We start from the raw sequence: 19,003 nt of genomic DNA on the forward strand, positions 1-19,003 counted from the left end.
GCTACAAGAACTGATCTAGGGTTTTTCGCTATATAGGATTTTTTCTTTTGTGGTTTCTGATGGAGAGAAATAAAAGAGACTCAACCAGTATATGAAGTCAGTTTTCCATATTACTTTAATGTATTTTTTATTTTTTTAAAAAATCTCGATTAAAGAATTGATTCTTAGTTATGTTATTTTATTGTAGATTTATATAAAGACAAAAGAAAAAGGAGATTAAGACTTGGTGAACTCTGCAAGAAAATGACGGTATGTTTGTTTTATGTGTATTATTATATATTTGTGGTCCCTATTTGACACTTGTGTAATATTCACTTCTAATAGTTACTTGAGGTTTCAAATGTTGCAAAAATTGATACACGTCCATGGTTAAAGCATATAGAGGAGTTATGAAAGTGAAAATGCTGAAAATAAGATCTTTTCCTGATGCACAGAAAATCCACATTTTTATGAATCTAATTGTATAGACAGAGATATAAAACTATGGTTTATCAATCAACATCTATAACATTAATTTAGAACATCAATCCCCAACCAAAGAGGATTTTAATTTCAAATTAAAACATTTAGTTTGAAAAAATTAAATAGTAGGACATTAATCTATTATGCCATCATGAATAACTTTTCGTTTATTTAATAAATGAAACTAGAAAAGATACAACAGATATTGCATGATAAATTTCTGGAGTCACCAAATTTTCTGTTTGTTGAGTTCTTTTTGTCAGTTAATTTATTATATTGTATGTGGTTCCTATTTGAGAGTTATTATATTGCAGCTATTACCATGTTCATGATCTATTTTAAAATTTTTATAATAGTATGTGGTCCCTATTTGAGAGTTATTATATTGCTGCTATTACCATGTTCATGATCTATTTTAGACTTTTTATGATAGTATGTGGTCCCCATTTGAGAATTATTATATTGCAGCTATTACCATGTTCATGATATTTTATAGACTTTTTATGATAGTATGTGGTCCCTGTTTGAGAATTATTATATTGTATTATTATATTCTGTTATATTTAAAAAATGTGGGCCTGTTTGAAAATTGATAGTTATTTATTGACCCCCCAGTGATGATATAAATATTCAGAAAACTCCCTATGATAAACTTGTGTATCTACTTTTATAATGTGCTCCTTGTTTGAGAATTCCCTCCTTTTAAAAAGTTGTATTTTTTTTTTTCCTCCATGTGCAGAGTAATGACTTGCATGATGTTCACTTCTGGTATGGTGGTAAATTTGTGGATGATAACAGATCTAAATATGTAGGGGGTACAAGAAAGATTTTTGAAGGATAGATATTGATTTTCTAGGAATGTATGAATTAGGAGAAATGTATGACAGATGTGGTGGGAAGAAAGGCACAATGACCTTTCACTATAAAGTTCCAGGGTTACCACTAGAACTTGGTTTAAGACGTATTAGCAATGAATGCTCTGACATTTGAATATGTGATTTGGAGAATCAATATAGAGGGATAGACTTGCCTATAGAAATATATGTAGAAGACAGTGATTGTGAGCTCATTCAGGTACTAGATAAAGATGGTAATGTTGTTTCCAATGAACATGAGGAAGAAATTAGGTACTTGCTAGATGGGATTGATTTTGAAGATGATTTAGATGATAGTTTTCCTGGGGGGATGATCAAGGGCCGGGTTCTGTGTGTGAGGGTATTGGGGAAAGGCTGAATCGTGAGGGGTAGGGACAGGGTAGGGATGGGATAGGATCTGTGTGTGAGGGTGTTGAAGAAAGGCTGAATAGTGAGAGGCAAGGGGAACAAGGGCATGGTGGTAATGGTGAGGGTGGTGAAGAAGAGTTTAAAACTGATAATTTGAGAGATAAAAAAGGCAAAAGAAAAATAAACTATGCTGAAAATCAGTCCTCATCAAAATTTGATGATTCTTCTGATGAGGACTATAATCAGCCTGAGATATACTCAAGCGATAGTGAAACCCCAAGTCTTGTTTTAGAAGACCTTGAAGTGTCAAGTGATGATAACATGTTCTTGAATAAGAACCCAACAAGGGAACAACAATGGAACTTGCAAGGGAACTTGCAAGAATCCAACACACCTAAAGTCAAAGTTTTACAAGGTTTGTTATATGAAATTGTTCACTTAATATTCTGTCTCTCTTTTTTTTTTGACAATTATGTTGAGTAAAAATATTTATTTGCAGGGCATAAGTCATGAGGAAATACCTGTCGAAGGCTCCCAAATTCCCCCAACGAGCCAGAAGAATGAGTTGCAGTTTAAGGCTACAAGAGCAACCAAGGTAAGTTACTTAATATATTTTTTCCAATGTAAATATTAGCTACTACTCAAATATGAATAAATTATTTTGAATTTCAGAAACAAAAAATAAGAACAAGTGCAAAGACACTACAAACAAGCATTCCTCCATATACTGTAAGCACTATGAGTTCTGATAGTAATTAAAATATAGTTCTTTTTGCTACAATTGTTTACTATAATATTGTTGACATATTACATATTCTTTTTTCAAATGCAGGTTGAACAAATAACTGATGGAGCATTTGCAGCCACACACTCGACAAACACTCTTCCATCTATTGTAAGCACCGTAAGTTTCTTTTATTTTTGTTTTTTCTATAACAACAAGAAATTGGCTCTTAATGCTTGTGATTGTGTACAAGTGAGAAATTAAAATATAATCCTCTTGAAATGTAGAATGAACAAACAATTGTTGGGTCATCTGCGACAGCACCCCCCACAAGCACTCATCCATCTACTGTAAGTTTTGTTATTATAGATTTCCTGATTTTTATATTTTCATGCAATTGTTTTTAAACTCTTTTTATATTATCAACAACAAATTGGTTATCAAGGACGTAGAAATGCTGTTTTGATGGGAGACACTATTAGAACAAGCTCAAGAGGATCTATAAATACAAATAGAAACAAAAAGCCATCAATTTCCGAAGTTCTAAAAAGAATCAAGGAGAGGTCCAATAAAAGGCCATGAAAATAGAGTTGTAATTTTGTCTTAACCATTTTAATGTGTTGGATGTACTTTTTGGCTACTTTAAATGGTGCTACTTGTTTAATTTATTTGGTATTTTTTGGAGAGAAATTACTAGCAGCACCTTTGGAGGTAGTAATGTCTTTGAATGGGGTTGGATATACTTTTGGCTTAGGCTTACATCTTGAGAAATTTGGCAGCATAGTTGAAAGTTGTTAAATTGTTTAATTGGCAGATACAGTATGAATTGGCTTACATTGTGCTTAATGAAATCAAGCATTTTATTGTTTTGCACTTTTAGGTGTCTTATGTAGTATTTTTTAAAGTATTGGACAACATTTTAATATGATCTTATAATTTGAAAACAAAATTAAACTGTACATTTTTTTATTACAATGCAATTAGAACAATCTTTGATAAATAAAAAGAAACTACATATTTGAGAAATTAGAATACAATTACAAGAACCCTTGATTTCTACTTGGTTAACAGAATGAAAACCATCAAACATAAAACTGCACTAACTCCAATCCAAAAATTAACATTGCTAACCACTTTTTCATTGTGTTCGACATTTATATTTGATTTTTTGGAATTCGATGCTTTCGATATCACATCATCTACACAACCATCTGGTTCATCTTCATCTGTTGCAAATGCACTGTCCCCCAACCCGGTGTATGCTCCACAATCAAAGCTTACCGGAAACCCGCTTGGTGCTCATGTAGCTCTTTCAGGTTGTACCCAACGAAAAAAATTATAAACTTGAAATCTACAATAATAATACAACTTACCTCTAGAAGGTTTTCTTAAAGATTCCACTACTCTAATTTCTACCTTTAAATTGCATCCACATAATGGTGAAGCTGAAAATCTCAAATCGAACACTTCCTTGCATCCTCGATTTTTTTTCAGTCGACTTGATTGTGTAGACATGGCTTCAAAATCTGCAAAAAAGAAAAAAAAAATGAGAAAGGTGCGTCAAATTGGGGGATGGAAGGGTTAGAAAGATGCAAGAAAAGGGTTAGAAAGTGTGATAGAAAAAAGGGATGAAGCCTTCAAATTGGGGGAGAGAAGGGCAAAAATATAATTTTCATACCCAACTTCGCAGTGAGTCTCCGGATTTTTTCCTGTGGTAAAGTATAGACAACAAAAAATTCTTGAGTGAGAACACTTGACTGGTCTTTTATATAACATCTCGTAAGGTGTTTTCCACTTCAACACACGTGTGGGGAGCCTGTCTATAGGATATGTGGCTTTGAGTATGGCACTGTGCAAAACATGCTTGGAAATTAGATTGAAACATCAAAGCTCTTGCACCTGCAATATATAAATATGCTTTCTTTCCACTATTCCACTTTTTTTTTTTTTTTCTTTTTCGCGAGGGTTTTTTATTTCAGATTTTATAATTTTTTTTGCTATTTAATTCACACAAATAAGTTTTTAGCAAATTTTCCATTTCACATGGGGTTTTATGCAATTTTCCCCATCATTAAACGTAGGTAAGTCGAGGTCTATTTCTAAGTGAATGGAGAACATTTCAGTGATTGTTTTATCATAGTCAATAATTCTAAATCCATTTTGTTTTGGTACCATGAGGAATGAGAACACATTTATGTAAAGTCTCTTGTCTCTTGATGTGATTGTCTTGAGGAGACCATACAAAATAAAAAAGCATACAGATCTCTCTGTTGAGCGAAGAATGGGGACGAGAACCAATTTCTACAAGAATCCTTCTTATGCATATAACAAGCAATTCAATCTCAACTCCGTCCTTCAAAATCTCAAAAGTGATTGCTCCATAATTCCCTCTTTCTCTTTGTTCTTTCTTTTTTTTTCCCCCCAGTTTCAGTCTGTTCATTTTCTTCAATTCTCAGCTTACAACATCGCCACCGGAAATGCTTCATCCGACGAACCAGCTCCCGTGGTGCAACGGAAGCGCCGCCGCGAGCCAAAGCCGCGGCCTGATAGACGGGATGAAGTGAAAGAGAATGATGGGCCCATGTCCCATCAGGAATATATTGAAAAGCGGAGGTGAAATTTCATATCTTACTTCTGTTTTGAACATTAGATGGAACTTATTGGCTCTCCAAAACTATTGAGCCCCTCTTAAATTCAGTTGTTGTAAGTGTTTTATTTGGTCGCTGGAATAAACTGTGGAGCTCCGATACGAGCACTGTTTTGTGTGTTGAACCAAATTCCTAGTAAATTCGTTTGCTTAGTTATTTTCCCTTCCTGAACACGGAGATTTATTTTTGGGAAAAAGATTTTAGTTCGGGTTTTGGATTTTGGATGACTCTCGGTTGCTAAGAATCGGAAAGCACATTTTCTTTTATGGAAACCATGAATCACGTCATTTAGTACCTCAGATATAAAATCAACAATAATTTCAAATTAAGGGAAACGTTCAAAGTGAAAAAAATAGAACTGATATAATAAAAGTGGATTAAACCAATGGGTAGGAGAGTTCTTGGACTCTAGACTTCTTGTTAAATGGCGAGTCTGAGTTGTTGTGCTTTAAGCTTGCTGTGGGGCAAGAGCTGAATGGAAAAGGATTTAAGTGATACAATCTGAAGTAGAATTGTGTGGGAGGGGTAAATTTTTAACTAATGTTAACAAGATTTTGAAATCCAGAGGAATCAATATTTGTTTGTTTATTTTGTCCTTTTTCTGACTGATCTTTGTATCAGCAATCTTATGTTCTAAACTGTTTAGGAAATGTAAAATGCACTGCTGCAAGAGTTCCAGTATTCTTCTTGAGAAGTTCGGAGGGCAGGTTGCTAATATGTGAAGATGGCATTTTTATTTGTTTTCTTGTCCTCTCCTCCATCCATCTCCATTTTCTCATGTCTGAAGCTATGACAACTCTTTATTTGGATAAATAGTCATGTATTAAGTTGAGACTTGCACCTTTGAGTCAGTTCATACTCTGCATGAACAGGAAGGAAGCTGACTTTTCTCAACCTTACCAAGAGTTAACTGCAGATATGCTGGTACTCTCTGCTTATTACTTTACTTATGCTAGTCTTGAAGAATGTTTTTCTTCCCTCTGCTTCTAGTTTCCTATTAGGGCATGCAATGATTTCTGGGATCATCTCTTTACAGGAAAGTTCAAGTTCAGCTTTAAATTTGGTGGGGTATGAAAGTAAGTTCCTGTTGCATTGTCTTTTCTTTGTTTTAAATAAGTGATGTTTGGAGGTATTTGGTGCTCATTTGGTTGGGTGTAGAAAATCCACGGATGATGTTATATGCTAGTTTGTATTTGGCCTCAAATGATCACTGCCTAAGTGAACACACTGATGTGTTTGGGACAATGCTGCCCTTCCTTGTAAGCAAGAGATAACTTAAATTGCAAATAGATCACGGATGATTCCTTTAATATCCTCTTTAAGAGATCTGCATTGAGTTATCAAATTGGAATTAGTTGTCATATCCACCCCGGCATGGATTTTTCAAGCTTTTGTGCATACATTGGCAAATTAGTCTTGCATATGTTATGAACTTCAGTTTTGTGCAATGTTTGTGTTTCATTTCTATTTGATATAGAGTTTTACCTAATCTTGAACAAACTCTTTCTTTCTCTTGAATGCTCAGTATCCTGCTTCCAGTGGGCAGTATGTTTATCAGCCTGATAAGTAGAATTGGATGGTTCTAAGAATTAGATAGTAACATATTTCAACTTACTTCTTGCTTTCTGCCCAACCTTTCTGCAGTTATTTTGTTGTAGTTCTTTTTCATTTTCTTGTTATTTCCTGAGCAGATAACTAGCTCATACATCATCCAACTTAAAATATTTGATTAGTCGTGCTTCTTTCACCATGACTAATAACCAAAACATGCAGGTGAGACAAGTACTTCTTCAGAATGTGAAGAGGACCGAGGTGATCCACGAGATTCTGAAGAACAATTCAACTCTAGCAATGGAATACAGTACTTTCCGGTCACTGGTTTGTTTTCTGGATGCTTTCACCTGATTATTGCCTTCTTAGTAATTGGTAACATCTGCTACCTGAGACTTGCTGTATCCAGTGCAATTAAACAGCTGCAAGAACAATGAAGTAGAGGTACACGGTAAACCTGATTAAGAAATAAAAGACTCCAGAAGAGGATATATGTAATCCTTTTCTGATAGATGCTGAAATCGGAAACTGTGATAGCAATTACCAGATGAATAACAGTTTAAAGGAATTCAGTGTTTGTTGTTTATATTAGAAACGCTGGTATGTAGAAGTAGAACTCTCCTTGCAAGCTACTCTCTCATACTCTTCTATGTATTTAGGAAACTAATGACTGACATATAAGCATCTTAATAAGATAAAATACGTGAATATCAAGTTGATTACTCCAAAAGTGCATAATTATGTTTTCCTGATTTGGTATGAAGTAGTTGTTTAGGATGTCAAAGTGTAATTTTATAGCCATTTTATTACTTGGCTAAGGTGTTAACCACATTCTCCCCGCTTGGCATGGGTTTAGGGGCTTTCTCTGTTACTGTGTCTGAGGGTTTGGAGTTCATTATTGATCTATGTGGTTGACCAAACAAGGTCACCAAGTTTTCTGCTAGTTTTATATGCAGAAGTTGGTAAGGTAATAGCATCATTTGTTTTGTTCTAATGATTGAGGGGCAAGGATGTTACATCTCTGCAGACTTGGGAGTTGATTGGGTGAAACCCGAGTTTCTGCAACTACTGAATAGCAGAAATATTTCTCTACCAATCTTGTGGAGTCTCTAGTCTAAGCACTTAAACTGATAGCTAAGTGAATCTACTATTGCTTGCAGTTGACGAATGGAAGTTCTTTTATTGATAACTACAGTTGCAGAATATCATCTGCAATAAGCCTGTTTGTTGCATTAGATTTGACTTAATGTAAGATAAAACATATTTTGCTTAAAACTTCTGCATCTACAATTATTTCGGTGACCGAATTTGATGTATGATTGCTCATTATAAATCATTATGTTCTTATAAGATAGCTAATTGATTTATTGACTTTCTTAGACAGCACAGAGGAAGCTGATCGAATTAAGACCCGGACTGAGCAGAGGTATCCTGCTTCAGGAGAGCCTGTATGTGTTGTGTGCGGGAAATATGGGGAGTACATATGCAACGAGGTGAGATATCTAATGCGTGTATTTTGCTTTCCGATCTTAATGCTCTGTTTCCTTTGAGTACCCATTTTTCAGTTTGCTGCATTATTTTTGTAGACCAATGATGATATATGCAGCATGGAATGCAAAGCTGAGCTTCTGCAGAGCATTAAATTCCAACAGGTTCTTCTTTTACTTGAGTCAATAATAAACGTATTTTTTCCTTTGTTGTATTCTATTAACTCTCTTCTTCCAGAAGCCCCAAAGTGGCCAACTCCTTGTTGAGCCCTTCTCTGCACGTAGATCTACATTGGAAGTGCCTGAATCTGGGGGGAACACTTGGGATTATGATCGGAATCGCTGGTCCAAGAAGAGATCTGGGCTTTGCACTTATGAATGGTACATTTTACTATTTGTACGAGCATCAAGAGGTTCAAGCAGAAAATAGCTGTTTACCCATCAAGCCTGACAAGTTGGAATGCTGGGCTTCTGTTATTATGTCACATACTCGTAACAAAAGGTTATTTGGTGTTGCAGTTGGAAATGTCAGAAGCCTGGGCACCTTTCTGAAGACTGTTTGGTTTCGACATCTCATTGTGAAAGCAGTCCTGCTGGCGAAGCATACAACCGTGTATTCTTTCATGATGTAAATGGGAATTTTGCTATTAGACCTTTTAAGCTCCATAATTATAAACATGTATCTTCTTTACAGGTGGCGGTTCAAAATAAATCCAACACAATATCCAGAGATCTTCTAGATTTATACAGAAGGTTCCTTCTTACCTGTATACTCATATTTGCCTTCCATAAATTGTTGCTCACATTCCCCTCAGGTTTCCCTTCTGTACCACGCACTTTATGTGCATTGTTCTCCAAGTTCACCTTGTTACATGAACATTTTTCTTTACTGGTTGAATTCTGCAGATGCAGATTTATACCCCTTGCTTAGAATGCTGAATATAAACTTCAGGTTACTTTGACAAACTTCTAGGGTACACGTTAACATGAAAAAATTCATACCTTCTTAGGAGGGAGGACCACCAAATTAGTAAATAATAGAAAGGAGTGTCTTGAGAATTCTACCTCTTAGTCATATCTTCTTTGAAGTAATAGGAAGAAATATTAGAACCCTCTGTTTGCGTGACTTAAAAGAACCAAGATGCAATAACTGCTATTTTTATTTCATTGCAAGAGATCGAATAGGCAGGCAGTATCTTATTCCAGTCTTTCTGGATCTGCAGATGCCATGATATTGGAAAGAGATTCCTGGATGCAAAATGCAACTCATGTCGTGGGTCAAGCACTTTAGCCACATGTTTAAGCTGTGATAATGCTTTTTGTGACTGGTAAGCTAGTTATATAATTTAAACAATTCTTTGCATTAGTGTACTCTTACTCTTTGCTGATTTGCCCCTAGTTGAATCAAGAACATTCTGGTCCTTTTACTTGTTCTTTATTGTCTGAAGAATGCAGAAGATTATAGTAAACATGGTTTTGGATAATCACATATACTATCTAAATATGATTGGTTGACTAAGTTACGGCTTGTTTTCATCTATTGGAGCTGTTTGGAAAGTGTGTCAAGATTGTATTTTCTGGACTAAGAATCATGTAAAAGCTTCCCCCTTGTTTGAGGCTATATATATCCAAACAATCTTTTCTTTTTCCCAGGAATGGAACTTTCATTATCTCAAAAATTACCTCCAAAAATTTTCAAACATCTGATTATTACTCTAGTTATTACATACTTTGACCAAAATTTTAGACATGTTCCAATCATTGTATGATTTGCATCGAGTGTGGCTTTCGACTAGTTTCTATTTTAAATTGACTTTAATTTTATTTCAAGGTAATAGATTAACTGAGGACATGAGTGTTTCCAGTGCAGGTCATTTGAGCGAACATATCAGAGGACATCCAACTCATCAACAATATTACTCATATAAACTCAAACGACTAGTAAGGTTTAATTTTGATTTTCTTTTGCCATATCACGGATCAGCCTTACTGTTAGGAGAGATCACCGTGGGAATTATCTTTTCAGTTGATTGAGAACCATGTCTGTACAAAGACGCAGAATATTTATGTAAGGCCTGGGAAATCAACTTTTAACTTTTTTTCTTTGAGAATTAGGCATAAGTTACACAACATGCCAATTGATTATTAAAGTTTAAGGTCGATACGTTATGCATGGATTACTCCATATCAGGTTGCATTTGTAAGTTAATGTGATTATTGTCTCAACAAAAATGCAAATAAAAGTAATGGCAGCAGTGGTGTGATTCGGCAATACCCGCTGATTGACAAGTAGGCCAACACCCTCGTTGTTTAGCTAATAACTGGTGCAATATCATTTGAAGCGATAATGCTGCATTTACTCAGATTTGAGAATAGATGGGTTAGAGAAAAGGATAAGTGAGGAAGTAGGACTTGAAATGAGAATAGTACATCATCATTGACAGAGTGTTATCAATTAACCAATGCTTCATCTTGCGGTTGAATTGAGTATTGACCATATTATACCTCATACTTGTAACTTCTTATGGAGAGATATGCTAAGGGCCTCAAGGGGGATAATTAGTTAGCATGTTATATGTTTCTACAGTGGATGAAGGCATGGAAAGCAAAAGGGTCAGGAGGCCACTTAACCATCCCTAGGCTGCTTCCACTACAGTATGTAGGTGGGGACTTTTAGAGGTCAACATTAGGCATCTCTAATAAGAGAATAATTTAATGGAGATATAGCTGCAAACCCATTGAGCTTGTTGATATTGGTGTCACAACCAAGATGTGGCAAACATAACATGGTGAAGTGTGATTACAACACCATGCTATGTGATTCACATATTATAGTATCATTATCGACAACCACACCAACATCACAAAGTCATTGTATCCGAAGCCTCAGAGTTTGGCATGTGCTTGATCCTATCCTGTATGCGTTATCTGAAGCATCAAGTTACAACTGCATGTTATTGTTGCCAAAAAACAAGAAACTGACTATTAATCATGTAATTTCAGCAATATGATGGGTATCTTCTGAACTACATTACATAGTCGTGATCTTCTTCTATTAGTCGATTCAGGTTGAATATTGCTAGAAATAGCATTATAGAACCTGTTGTTTTGGAAAGTACTACTTTCCTTCCCTTTCTTTATTGACAATTCAGACTTCTTACCTTGTTAATATAGATGGGCACTAGCCAGTTGCTTAAATTTCCAGTCCCATTACGATATTAGGTGCTAAGCGCGGCTTTATAATCAAGTCGAGATATTGCTCCAAATTTACTTTCAGTTACTTCACTTTCCTTGCAATTTTTATGATCCCTTAGATGGTTGAGAATGGTTCTCCTGATCTTGATGTTTAACTTTAATTTTCCTTGGAATGATAAAAGTGTGAGCTTGCTCTTTTAACTTTTTGTTCCAATTTTTGGTTGATTGTGCTCAATTTAGTTCCAGAAAGAAAAGTCAAAAGCTAACTTCTTTGCCATTGTTCATCGTCTTTTTGCTTGAAAATAGCGCTAATACTTATTACAGGTCAAATGCAGTAAATCAACTTGCAAGGTCACGGCGATCAAAGATCTCTTAGCCTGTCATCACTGTTTCAGTAAAGCATTTGACAAGTTCTATGATATGTACACAGCAACTTGGTAAATGATGCCTATTCCTACTTCCTCGGTTCCTTTTTCTCCCATTTTTCTGCATGGAATGGATTGTATTTCTTTGGGTTGCCTAGCTAATGTCTGATTTTATGTTTTCCTATAACTTCATTCTACGACCATAGGCTTCATTTTGAACTTCTAAAGAAATTTGTAAAATCATGTTATCGACTTTCAAGCTCCTGATGAGCTGTTCATGCATGCTTTTCTCTTTCTCACCTCTCTATATTAAATTCAATTTGTGTGGTAGGAAACCATCTGGACTATCGATCATTTGGAATTCGATTTGCTGCGAAGATCACTTTGAATGGTTAGTCAATGCCCACTAATATCACAAATATATTTCGTCCGTGGTTTTCACCATCCTGATCAATAAATATCACCATGCTTGTCGCCTCAGGCACCGGATGAATTGTTTGAGCGCAGATGTAGAAGATAATGCCTATATTTTCAAACATAAACAAGCCCAGAACAAGAAATTTGTGCAGCTGAGTGACTTTATCTTTTGAAGAGGTATCAAGGCAACTGCTCCTGCAATGGATTTACGAGTTGATGGAGATTAGGTAAAACTAGTCTTGTTTTAATACGAAGAAGTGCTGCCGACCATTTTCCGCAACATTTCCTGATTTCTGCTCTATCTTGTCCGGAAGGTTAATCGGTGTGATCTTGTAATACTTTTCTGACCACTGGGGAAGCACTGCTTTAAACCTGGTTTTATACCAGCAGAAGAAATATGAAAATAACGAGTTTTCTGCAAAAGGGGGAAATACTGGGTTGTGTTGTTACTATATTTAAATAGCCCTTTGGTTTTCTTATTCCTGTTCTTGTTATTGTTTTGTTGCATGCTTTAGTACATGTTTCTCACTTAGTACCAAACCTTCTAAGTAACCATAGGGATGAAGTAAAGGTAAACTTTGAACTCAGCTCCAATGGGATACGTTCAGATTTCGAAACAAGTTACTTTTTCAGACTCATCCTTTGGGAGGTTTTGGGTTTTTCTTTTTCTCCCTAAAATTCACTTTGGATCCAAATAACATTTACGATTACTAGTTGTTATTGTACGTGATTTTTGCGAGTATATAAAAAATTATATTCTGAGATGAAGAGAAAAAAATTATAAAAAAAAATACAAAACATAGTGATGTGAAGAAAAAAAAAAGTATGTGGGAAAAACGATTAATGGGATAAAGTAAGAAAGAAAAAATAAATTATAATTGTAGATATATTAAAAATATGAAATCCTGCAAGAAAAATGAGTATGGAGAATGTTTGGAAGAAAAAATTAATGTAATAAGGTTGATTAAAATTAAGTTTTGTGAGGGTGAAAAATATAGAGAACATGTGAGAAAAATGAAGTAGTGGGGCGAGGAAAAAAAATTATAATTATAAAAAATATAAAAATTAAAATTACTATTACGAATTTTCTTTTTGAAAAGAATAAAATGCATGAAAGGGTCAAAAGAGACAATAAAGAATTATTACGATCAATGAGTTTTTTTTATAATAGTATCATTATTAATTTATTTAAAAAATTTAATTTTTATTCAATACATGCATTATGCAAACAAATAATATTGTAGCTATAAAAATGGTTTATTAAATGTTTATAGAGTGAGATGATTTTTAGGGTATAGCAAAGTTCACAAAATTCATAAAATTAGTAAATTAAAAAATCTTTAGCAAATACAATTTTATCCTTTTTGGAATCATAACCATCCTTATCAAACTCTACATTTCAAATTCAAGCATCCACCATTCCTAGATATCCCAATAAATAATTACTTTTACACCTCTTAACTTATGGTCTATTTATATAAATTACTTTTATTTTTGTATAATTATATAAAACTACCCCTGACACACAAAAAATAGAGATGTTTTGTGTAATGATGCTAATTTTGTTAGGATGTGTGTGATTTTTAAAAAAAGTAAGGGGTAGTTTGCCTAAGTAATAATGATATTCTAGTGGGTATATTTGTAATTATCTAAATAATAGAGGTAATTTGTGTAAATATACAATAAATCAAGAGGTATAAATGTAATTATCCCATAATATTAAGTAATTCCTTCATTTAGCACTATGAAAAATACAGGAACAAAGACAACTTTATCTTGTCTTCTTCTAATTATTATTATTATTATTTTAAAATGAAAGCGATGAACTACTATTCTTTTTTGAATAAGTTTATTACAATATTTAATATTAAATATTTATATTTAATAATTACTGACAACTATAATAATAATATACTAATAAATATCATATGACTATATCTAATTGATACCTACTATTAAAATAAAATTAGGATCCAAATATTGGTGGGGTTCGAATACATTACTTAAAAATTTTTTTGACAAATCACCATATCCCTATATTCCACAAACAATCATGTTTGTAACAATTTATTCTATAATAATTTTAGTAATTTATTTTATTAATTTTGATTTTTTTATTTTATTTGATTTAAATAATTTCGTATACATACAGTGTACCGAGTATGCTTAGATCTCTAATTCTATTTAGTATTGACATTTACCCACTTTAGGGTTCATAATGTTTGGGCTTTTCAATCAATGAGAGGGGGGCCTGCTATATATGGCCAACAGGTTTCGGCTGCAGCCCAAAATCTCTCATAGAATTTCACACTTTTAGAATTACAGCTATGAATTTGTTTTTTAATTTTTGGAAAATTCTATAATAAATAAAAATAATTCAATTTCATCATTGTGATCACCCTTTCCCCAATTTTTGTTCAAATTAGGGTTTTTCTCCGAAGAATCAGTTGAATTACGAAGAATCATGGGAGGTCATGGAGGGTTGAACATCCTCCCACAAAAGCGGTGGAATGTTTACAACTACGAGAATCGAGAAAAGGTTCGGCGCGATGAGGAAGCTGCCGCCAAGGAAGAGCAGCTCAAGCGCGAGCAAGCCCGGAAGCGGGATGCGGAATTACGGCTCGAGAAGCTCCGGCAAGCCCGTGGCTTGTCGACCGGAGGCTCAGTCGTCCATGGAGATGACAAGCCAGCGTCTGCCTCTGTACAGGCTGAATCTGTTCCCGAAGAACCCGAGATATCGGAATCTGGTTCCAAGCACATAAATTTGTTCGAAGGGATCAGGATCTTCGACCCTATTAAAGCTGGTGATGGGAAAGGAGATGAAAAGAAAGGGATCTTTGGTAGTGATAATAATAGGAATAAGAAGGTGAAGAGGGAGGAGGTTAGGACTGTGGGGCCTGAGGATGAGAAATATAGGTTGGGGTATGGGGTTGCGGGGAAAGGAACGAAGTTGCCCTGGTATATGGAGAAGAGAGTGGCTGATGAGAAAAATGTCGATGAGGAGTATGATGATATGAAATTTAAGGAGAAGAGAAAGAGTGGTGGGAAGAAGACTATAGAGGAGTTGAGGGAAGAGAGATTGAAGAGAGAGAGGGCAGAGAAAGAGAGAGAAAGGGCTTTGTTAATGGCGAAGTCCAAGAAAGAAGGAGGTTTTTCTTCCAGGAGGAGATGAGGTAATTTGCTAGTATAGGATTGGCACAGCAATGGATTTTGTAGATATTCTTTTTTATTTCTCCAATTCAAATCTAGTGATGTATTTTGGAATTTGATTCGGCAATGTTGGTTTCTTTTCTTGATAATAGCTTGTATTCGGGTCTCCTTAGGGGGCATGAAGTCTTAAATCTGATGTGAACCCTGATGAAAGGGTGATGTTTCTGAGGGAACATTGCTCAGTCATATCTCTAAATTGTATCTGTTTGTATAATATATTGCTTGCTGCATTTGAGGCTTAATGTGCTTATATTGCTTCTACAAGTACTATCCATGGATGCTTGAGATTATTTTAAGCAATGGATGAAAGGAATAGCTGAACTGATCATTAATTCAGAGGAAATTTCAACATGTCTTGAATATGATGTCTATTTGATTTGCTATTGGGAATTATGGATAAATGCAACACATCTTGCATTACTCTGAATTATTCTGTTGTTTGCTGCAAGCTTGGCATTCTAATACTGAAAAGAAAAGAGATAAGTAAACGAGTCATTACAGCTTGTTCACTGTTTATGCACAGGAGAACTGGAAGCTTATTTGGTATTGGCCTCACTAGAGGATAAAGGTTGGAATATTCACAGCCTAGTAGCTGCTGTTTCAACTGCTTCAAAGGATTTATGCTTAAACAATTGTTTAAGTTTGAGTGAAGATACGATCTGTTATATAAATGTAAAATGCTGGTGCGGAACATACTTGTAAAAACTGATGATGGTCCTCTGCTCCAGATGCATCTTTTTCTCTTAGATGTGCATACTGGATCTGACTTTTCCTATTGGAAGTTACTTGGTTCTGATAATTTGCATTATTCCGAAGGCAGCCTTTCTGGCATTTGGCTCAAAGTTGAAAGCTTTTCTGGGTTCTGGCTTTTCCAGTTATATTCCTTTTAAATAATAAACTCAATATTTGCCTATGCGTTCTTCAGATGATTTCAATATTTCCAGCCTCCTCTCTTTGTAATTTGTAACTGCTCGTAGTAGTATGTTCTGGAACCATGTTTTCGTGTGAGTCTATATCTTTGCTTGATATAAGATCAATGCTGTCACAGCAATGTGTGCATCCAAGGACCTATGGCATAATAACGGCTTGAATATAAGTGTTTATCTTTGTGCTGATGAGCAATGTATGTGATATTACTTAGGGTTGCTTGTATGCTGGATATCAACATTAGTGAAGGATAAATATACTTTTCTACCTATACTTTTTGTCTCGGTTGGCAAAGATCAACTACTTCTAGTCACATGGTTGTAAGCACGATATTTTCTACAAACATTATGATATTGATGGGTAATTTATAACTATTTTTATAAACGACAGTTGAATTTGGGGTATTTTGTGACCCGTGGTGGTGACCGAAATGAACCCACATGAACTTTTTTTGTACCGTGTCTTTTGCCTTACAAATCTATTGGTTTTATCCGAATTGATTATAATTTTAGCACTCTTTTCCCCTTGTAAAGGCTGCAACTTATCTTAAACTTCGTCGATCTAATTCAGTCTTAAGTTTCATATTAATGTTATTGTTTAGTTAATTTTACTCATTAACATTTTATTTATTTTGATATGTCTTAAGTTTCATATTAATGTTCTTGTTTAGTTAATTTTACTCATTAACGTTTACTTATTTTGAAAACGAAATCTTCGGTTACAAAAACTTTCTATACTTCTAAACAACATATCCTTATCACAACCATGGGGGTAAAACAATATTTCTAAGTGGTGATAATTCAGTGATGCAAAGCTAGCAATACACATCTTCAGAACAACTTTACACCCCATGAACTAATAAAATACCGTAGTTTCCATACCTCTATTCTAAAACCACTTCTTTGTTCTCTTATCAGTTGCTTTGATTCCCATCTTATCCTCAATTAAAACTAGTGTTAGTAGATAAACCACCAGCTAAGTAATATGATTAGTTAAACCATGATGCTCCAAATCACGTTATTAATTATACGAGTTCGTTAATAGTGTCCCTAACATGCCGATCCTGCCAAACGACAAGAGACGAAATCTTCGCTGCTTAATCCCTCCCTTTACCTCATAGTTAAATGTTTATTTCATACAATGCTCGCAAGCGTGCTTATTTTTTTTTAATTCACAACTTAAGACTACTTTTTGTGAATACTTATCATCAGAAATCAAGAATAAGTAGCAGAAGTGGATACGGCTAAGTCTTTTGAATATCAACAAAGTTAAAGAGGAGGGAGACATTCGAGATGAAGATGGATAGTTTAGGAAAGCAAGCTCTTCTTTTTGCTGCAAATCTTTCTCTTCCAGCAGTAGGCCTCCGGGCTCCTTTCATCTCTTTTTTTGCTCATGTTAATGAATATATAAGCTTTTCTTTGTATCTGGAGTTGTTACAATATTCATCTTCTACAGTTTCAGGTCGTTGCAGTGGATGCAAACTTGGGGTGTGCTCACTGCCGAGAGAGGGTAACACAAGTTATTTCAAAGATGGCAGGTATGTCCTGCTTTATTGTTTGGCGCCTGGCAGTAACGATTATAAAGATAATTACACAAACATTCTTGAAATTTAGAATATTACCAGATGAAGTCTCAATTTAGATTATTGTATAAACACCCTTATAGTTATATCGTTACATATTTTTCTTCGATAATTTGATCTTAACAGAGAAATTTGTAGCATAAAACATGATTGTAAGGATACAGTGTATGTTTTCAAAACTAAAGATTTTTCTGAGATATATTTAGACCTCAAGAGATTCAAATGAGTCATTCCTTTATATTAAGGGAACTATTTACGCTGTTAGCTACTTGTGCAGGATCGAAGAGATTTGCGGTTGATGTCTGCATAAAACAAGTTATCATCAAAGGAGACGTAAGATTTAACCCGAAAGCAGCAAGAAGCAACGTTCCCAAGCAGAAAACAGAGGATTCTTCAATTGTCAATGCTGTATGCAAGTTCTTCAGTAGGCTATATGGCTTTCTACGGACCAGTTGTTGCCGGTCAAATGAGAGGAAGAGAAGTTAAGAGCTGGCGAGCACATGCACGACAATTTCTTTCTTTACCCCAACACCATCTTCAATCTCACATGCCTGTAGATGATCACAACATAGCGTTGCTTAATCTTGAGAACTGCTCAGAGGTGGTCGAGAAACAACCTTAGGGTGCATTTGCATTGATAAATTTCAAATTCTTAATAACAATTCCTTGTATTTATTTGAATAATTATAACTTTAGAGGATTTGAAATCCTTCAAATCCAATATTTTGTTGAATATTAATAGATTCAAACTCTTTTAATACACAGTGGTTTAAAGCCTCAAATCCAAATGCAGGTTTAAAGAATTTCCTTTTTCGTTCCGCTCACTTTTACAATTGCCCAATTGACAGAGACCAGGGTAGGCTTAGGGAAGGCATCATTCAGGGGATTGTATTGTTTATCAATTTTGTATTAGCAGGCATAGATCATGAGATGCTACCCACTTTGAATACTATCCAACTGCTATCTAAGTTGGAAGTGTGAACTTTTAAAGTTGTTGGTTTTTTTCTTTTTTCTTTTTTTTTTAAATTGAAGTAATAAACTATTATTAATTGAAATAAATGTTAAATGCAATTTTATCCCATGTGATAAATAAACTCCTGTGAGAAAAGAATTAGCAAATTATCCCCTATATTTCAAAAAATGAAACAAATTTTCCCTTATCAGTAGTTTAGATAGGGGGAGTAATTTGTTTCATTTTTCAAAACACAAGGG

At 34.6% G+C, this 19,003-nt stretch overlaps 3 protein-coding genes across 11 annotated transcripts; all 3 read left to right on the forward strand.

Annotated features, from left to right (window-relative positions):
* Positions 4,544–12,551, forward strand: LOC105164316. Of its 8 annotated transcripts, none has more exons than XM_020695130.1 (16): positions 4,544–4,778; positions 4,866–5,022; positions 5,930–5,981; positions 6,094–6,133; positions 6,831–6,935; positions 7,989–8,101; positions 8,195–8,260; positions 8,337–8,476; positions 8,615–8,723; positions 8,790–8,848; positions 9,319–9,423; positions 9,961–10,036; positions 10,122–10,163; positions 11,615–11,727; positions 11,987–12,046; positions 12,137–12,551. In XM_020695130.1, the coding sequence occupies exons 1-16, from the start codon at positions 4,691–4,693 to the stop codon at positions 12,243–12,245; spliced, it is 1,434 nt and encodes a 477-aa protein (XP_020550789.1). In that variant the 5' UTR covers positions 4,544–4,690; the 3' UTR covers positions 12,246–12,551. The 8 variants fall into 8 exon arrangements, 5 of the variants coding, with proteins under 5 accessions (XP_020550789.1, XP_020550791.1, XP_020550788.1 ...); XM_020695129.1 differs by having other exon boundaries at positions 4,547–4,778; positions 8,334–8,476; XM_020695131.1 differs by having other exon boundaries at positions 4,547–4,778; positions 8,334–8,476; positions 8,615–8,708.
* LOC105164317 (leukocyte receptor cluster member 1 homolog) lies at positions 14,349–17,438 on the forward strand. 2 transcript variants are annotated; one of them, XM_011082940.2, is made up of 2 exons: positions 14,349–15,245; positions 17,421–17,438. In XM_011082940.2, the coding sequence occupies exon 1, from the start codon at positions 14,537–14,539 to the stop codon at positions 15,242–15,244; it is 708 nt and encodes a 235-aa protein (XP_011081242.1). In that variant the 5' UTR covers positions 14,349–14,536; the 3' UTR covers position 15,245; positions 17,421–17,438. The 2 variants fall into 2 exon arrangements, with proteins under 2 accessions (XP_011081242.1, XP_011081241.1); XM_011082939.2 differs by lacking the exon at positions 17,421–17,438 and adding an exon at positions 15,806–16,195 and having other exon boundaries at positions 14,350–15,245.
* On the forward strand, positions 17,494–18,700 carry LOC105164439. The gene is made up of 3 exons (XM_011083091.2): positions 17,494–17,564; positions 17,665–17,746; positions 18,069–18,700. The coding sequence occupies exons 1-3, from the start codon at positions 17,502–17,504 to the stop codon at positions 18,275–18,277; spliced, it is 354 nt and encodes a 117-aa protein (XP_011081393.1). The 5' UTR covers positions 17,494–17,501; the 3' UTR covers positions 18,278–18,700.

Source organism: Sesamum indicum, linkage group LG6 (assembly GCF_000512975.1).
Source record: "Sesamum indicum cultivar Zhongzhi No. 13 linkage group LG6, S_indicum_v1.0, whole genome shotgun sequence".
NCBI lineage: Eukaryota > Viridiplantae > Streptophyta > Magnoliopsida > Lamiales > Pedaliaceae > Sesamum > Sesamum indicum.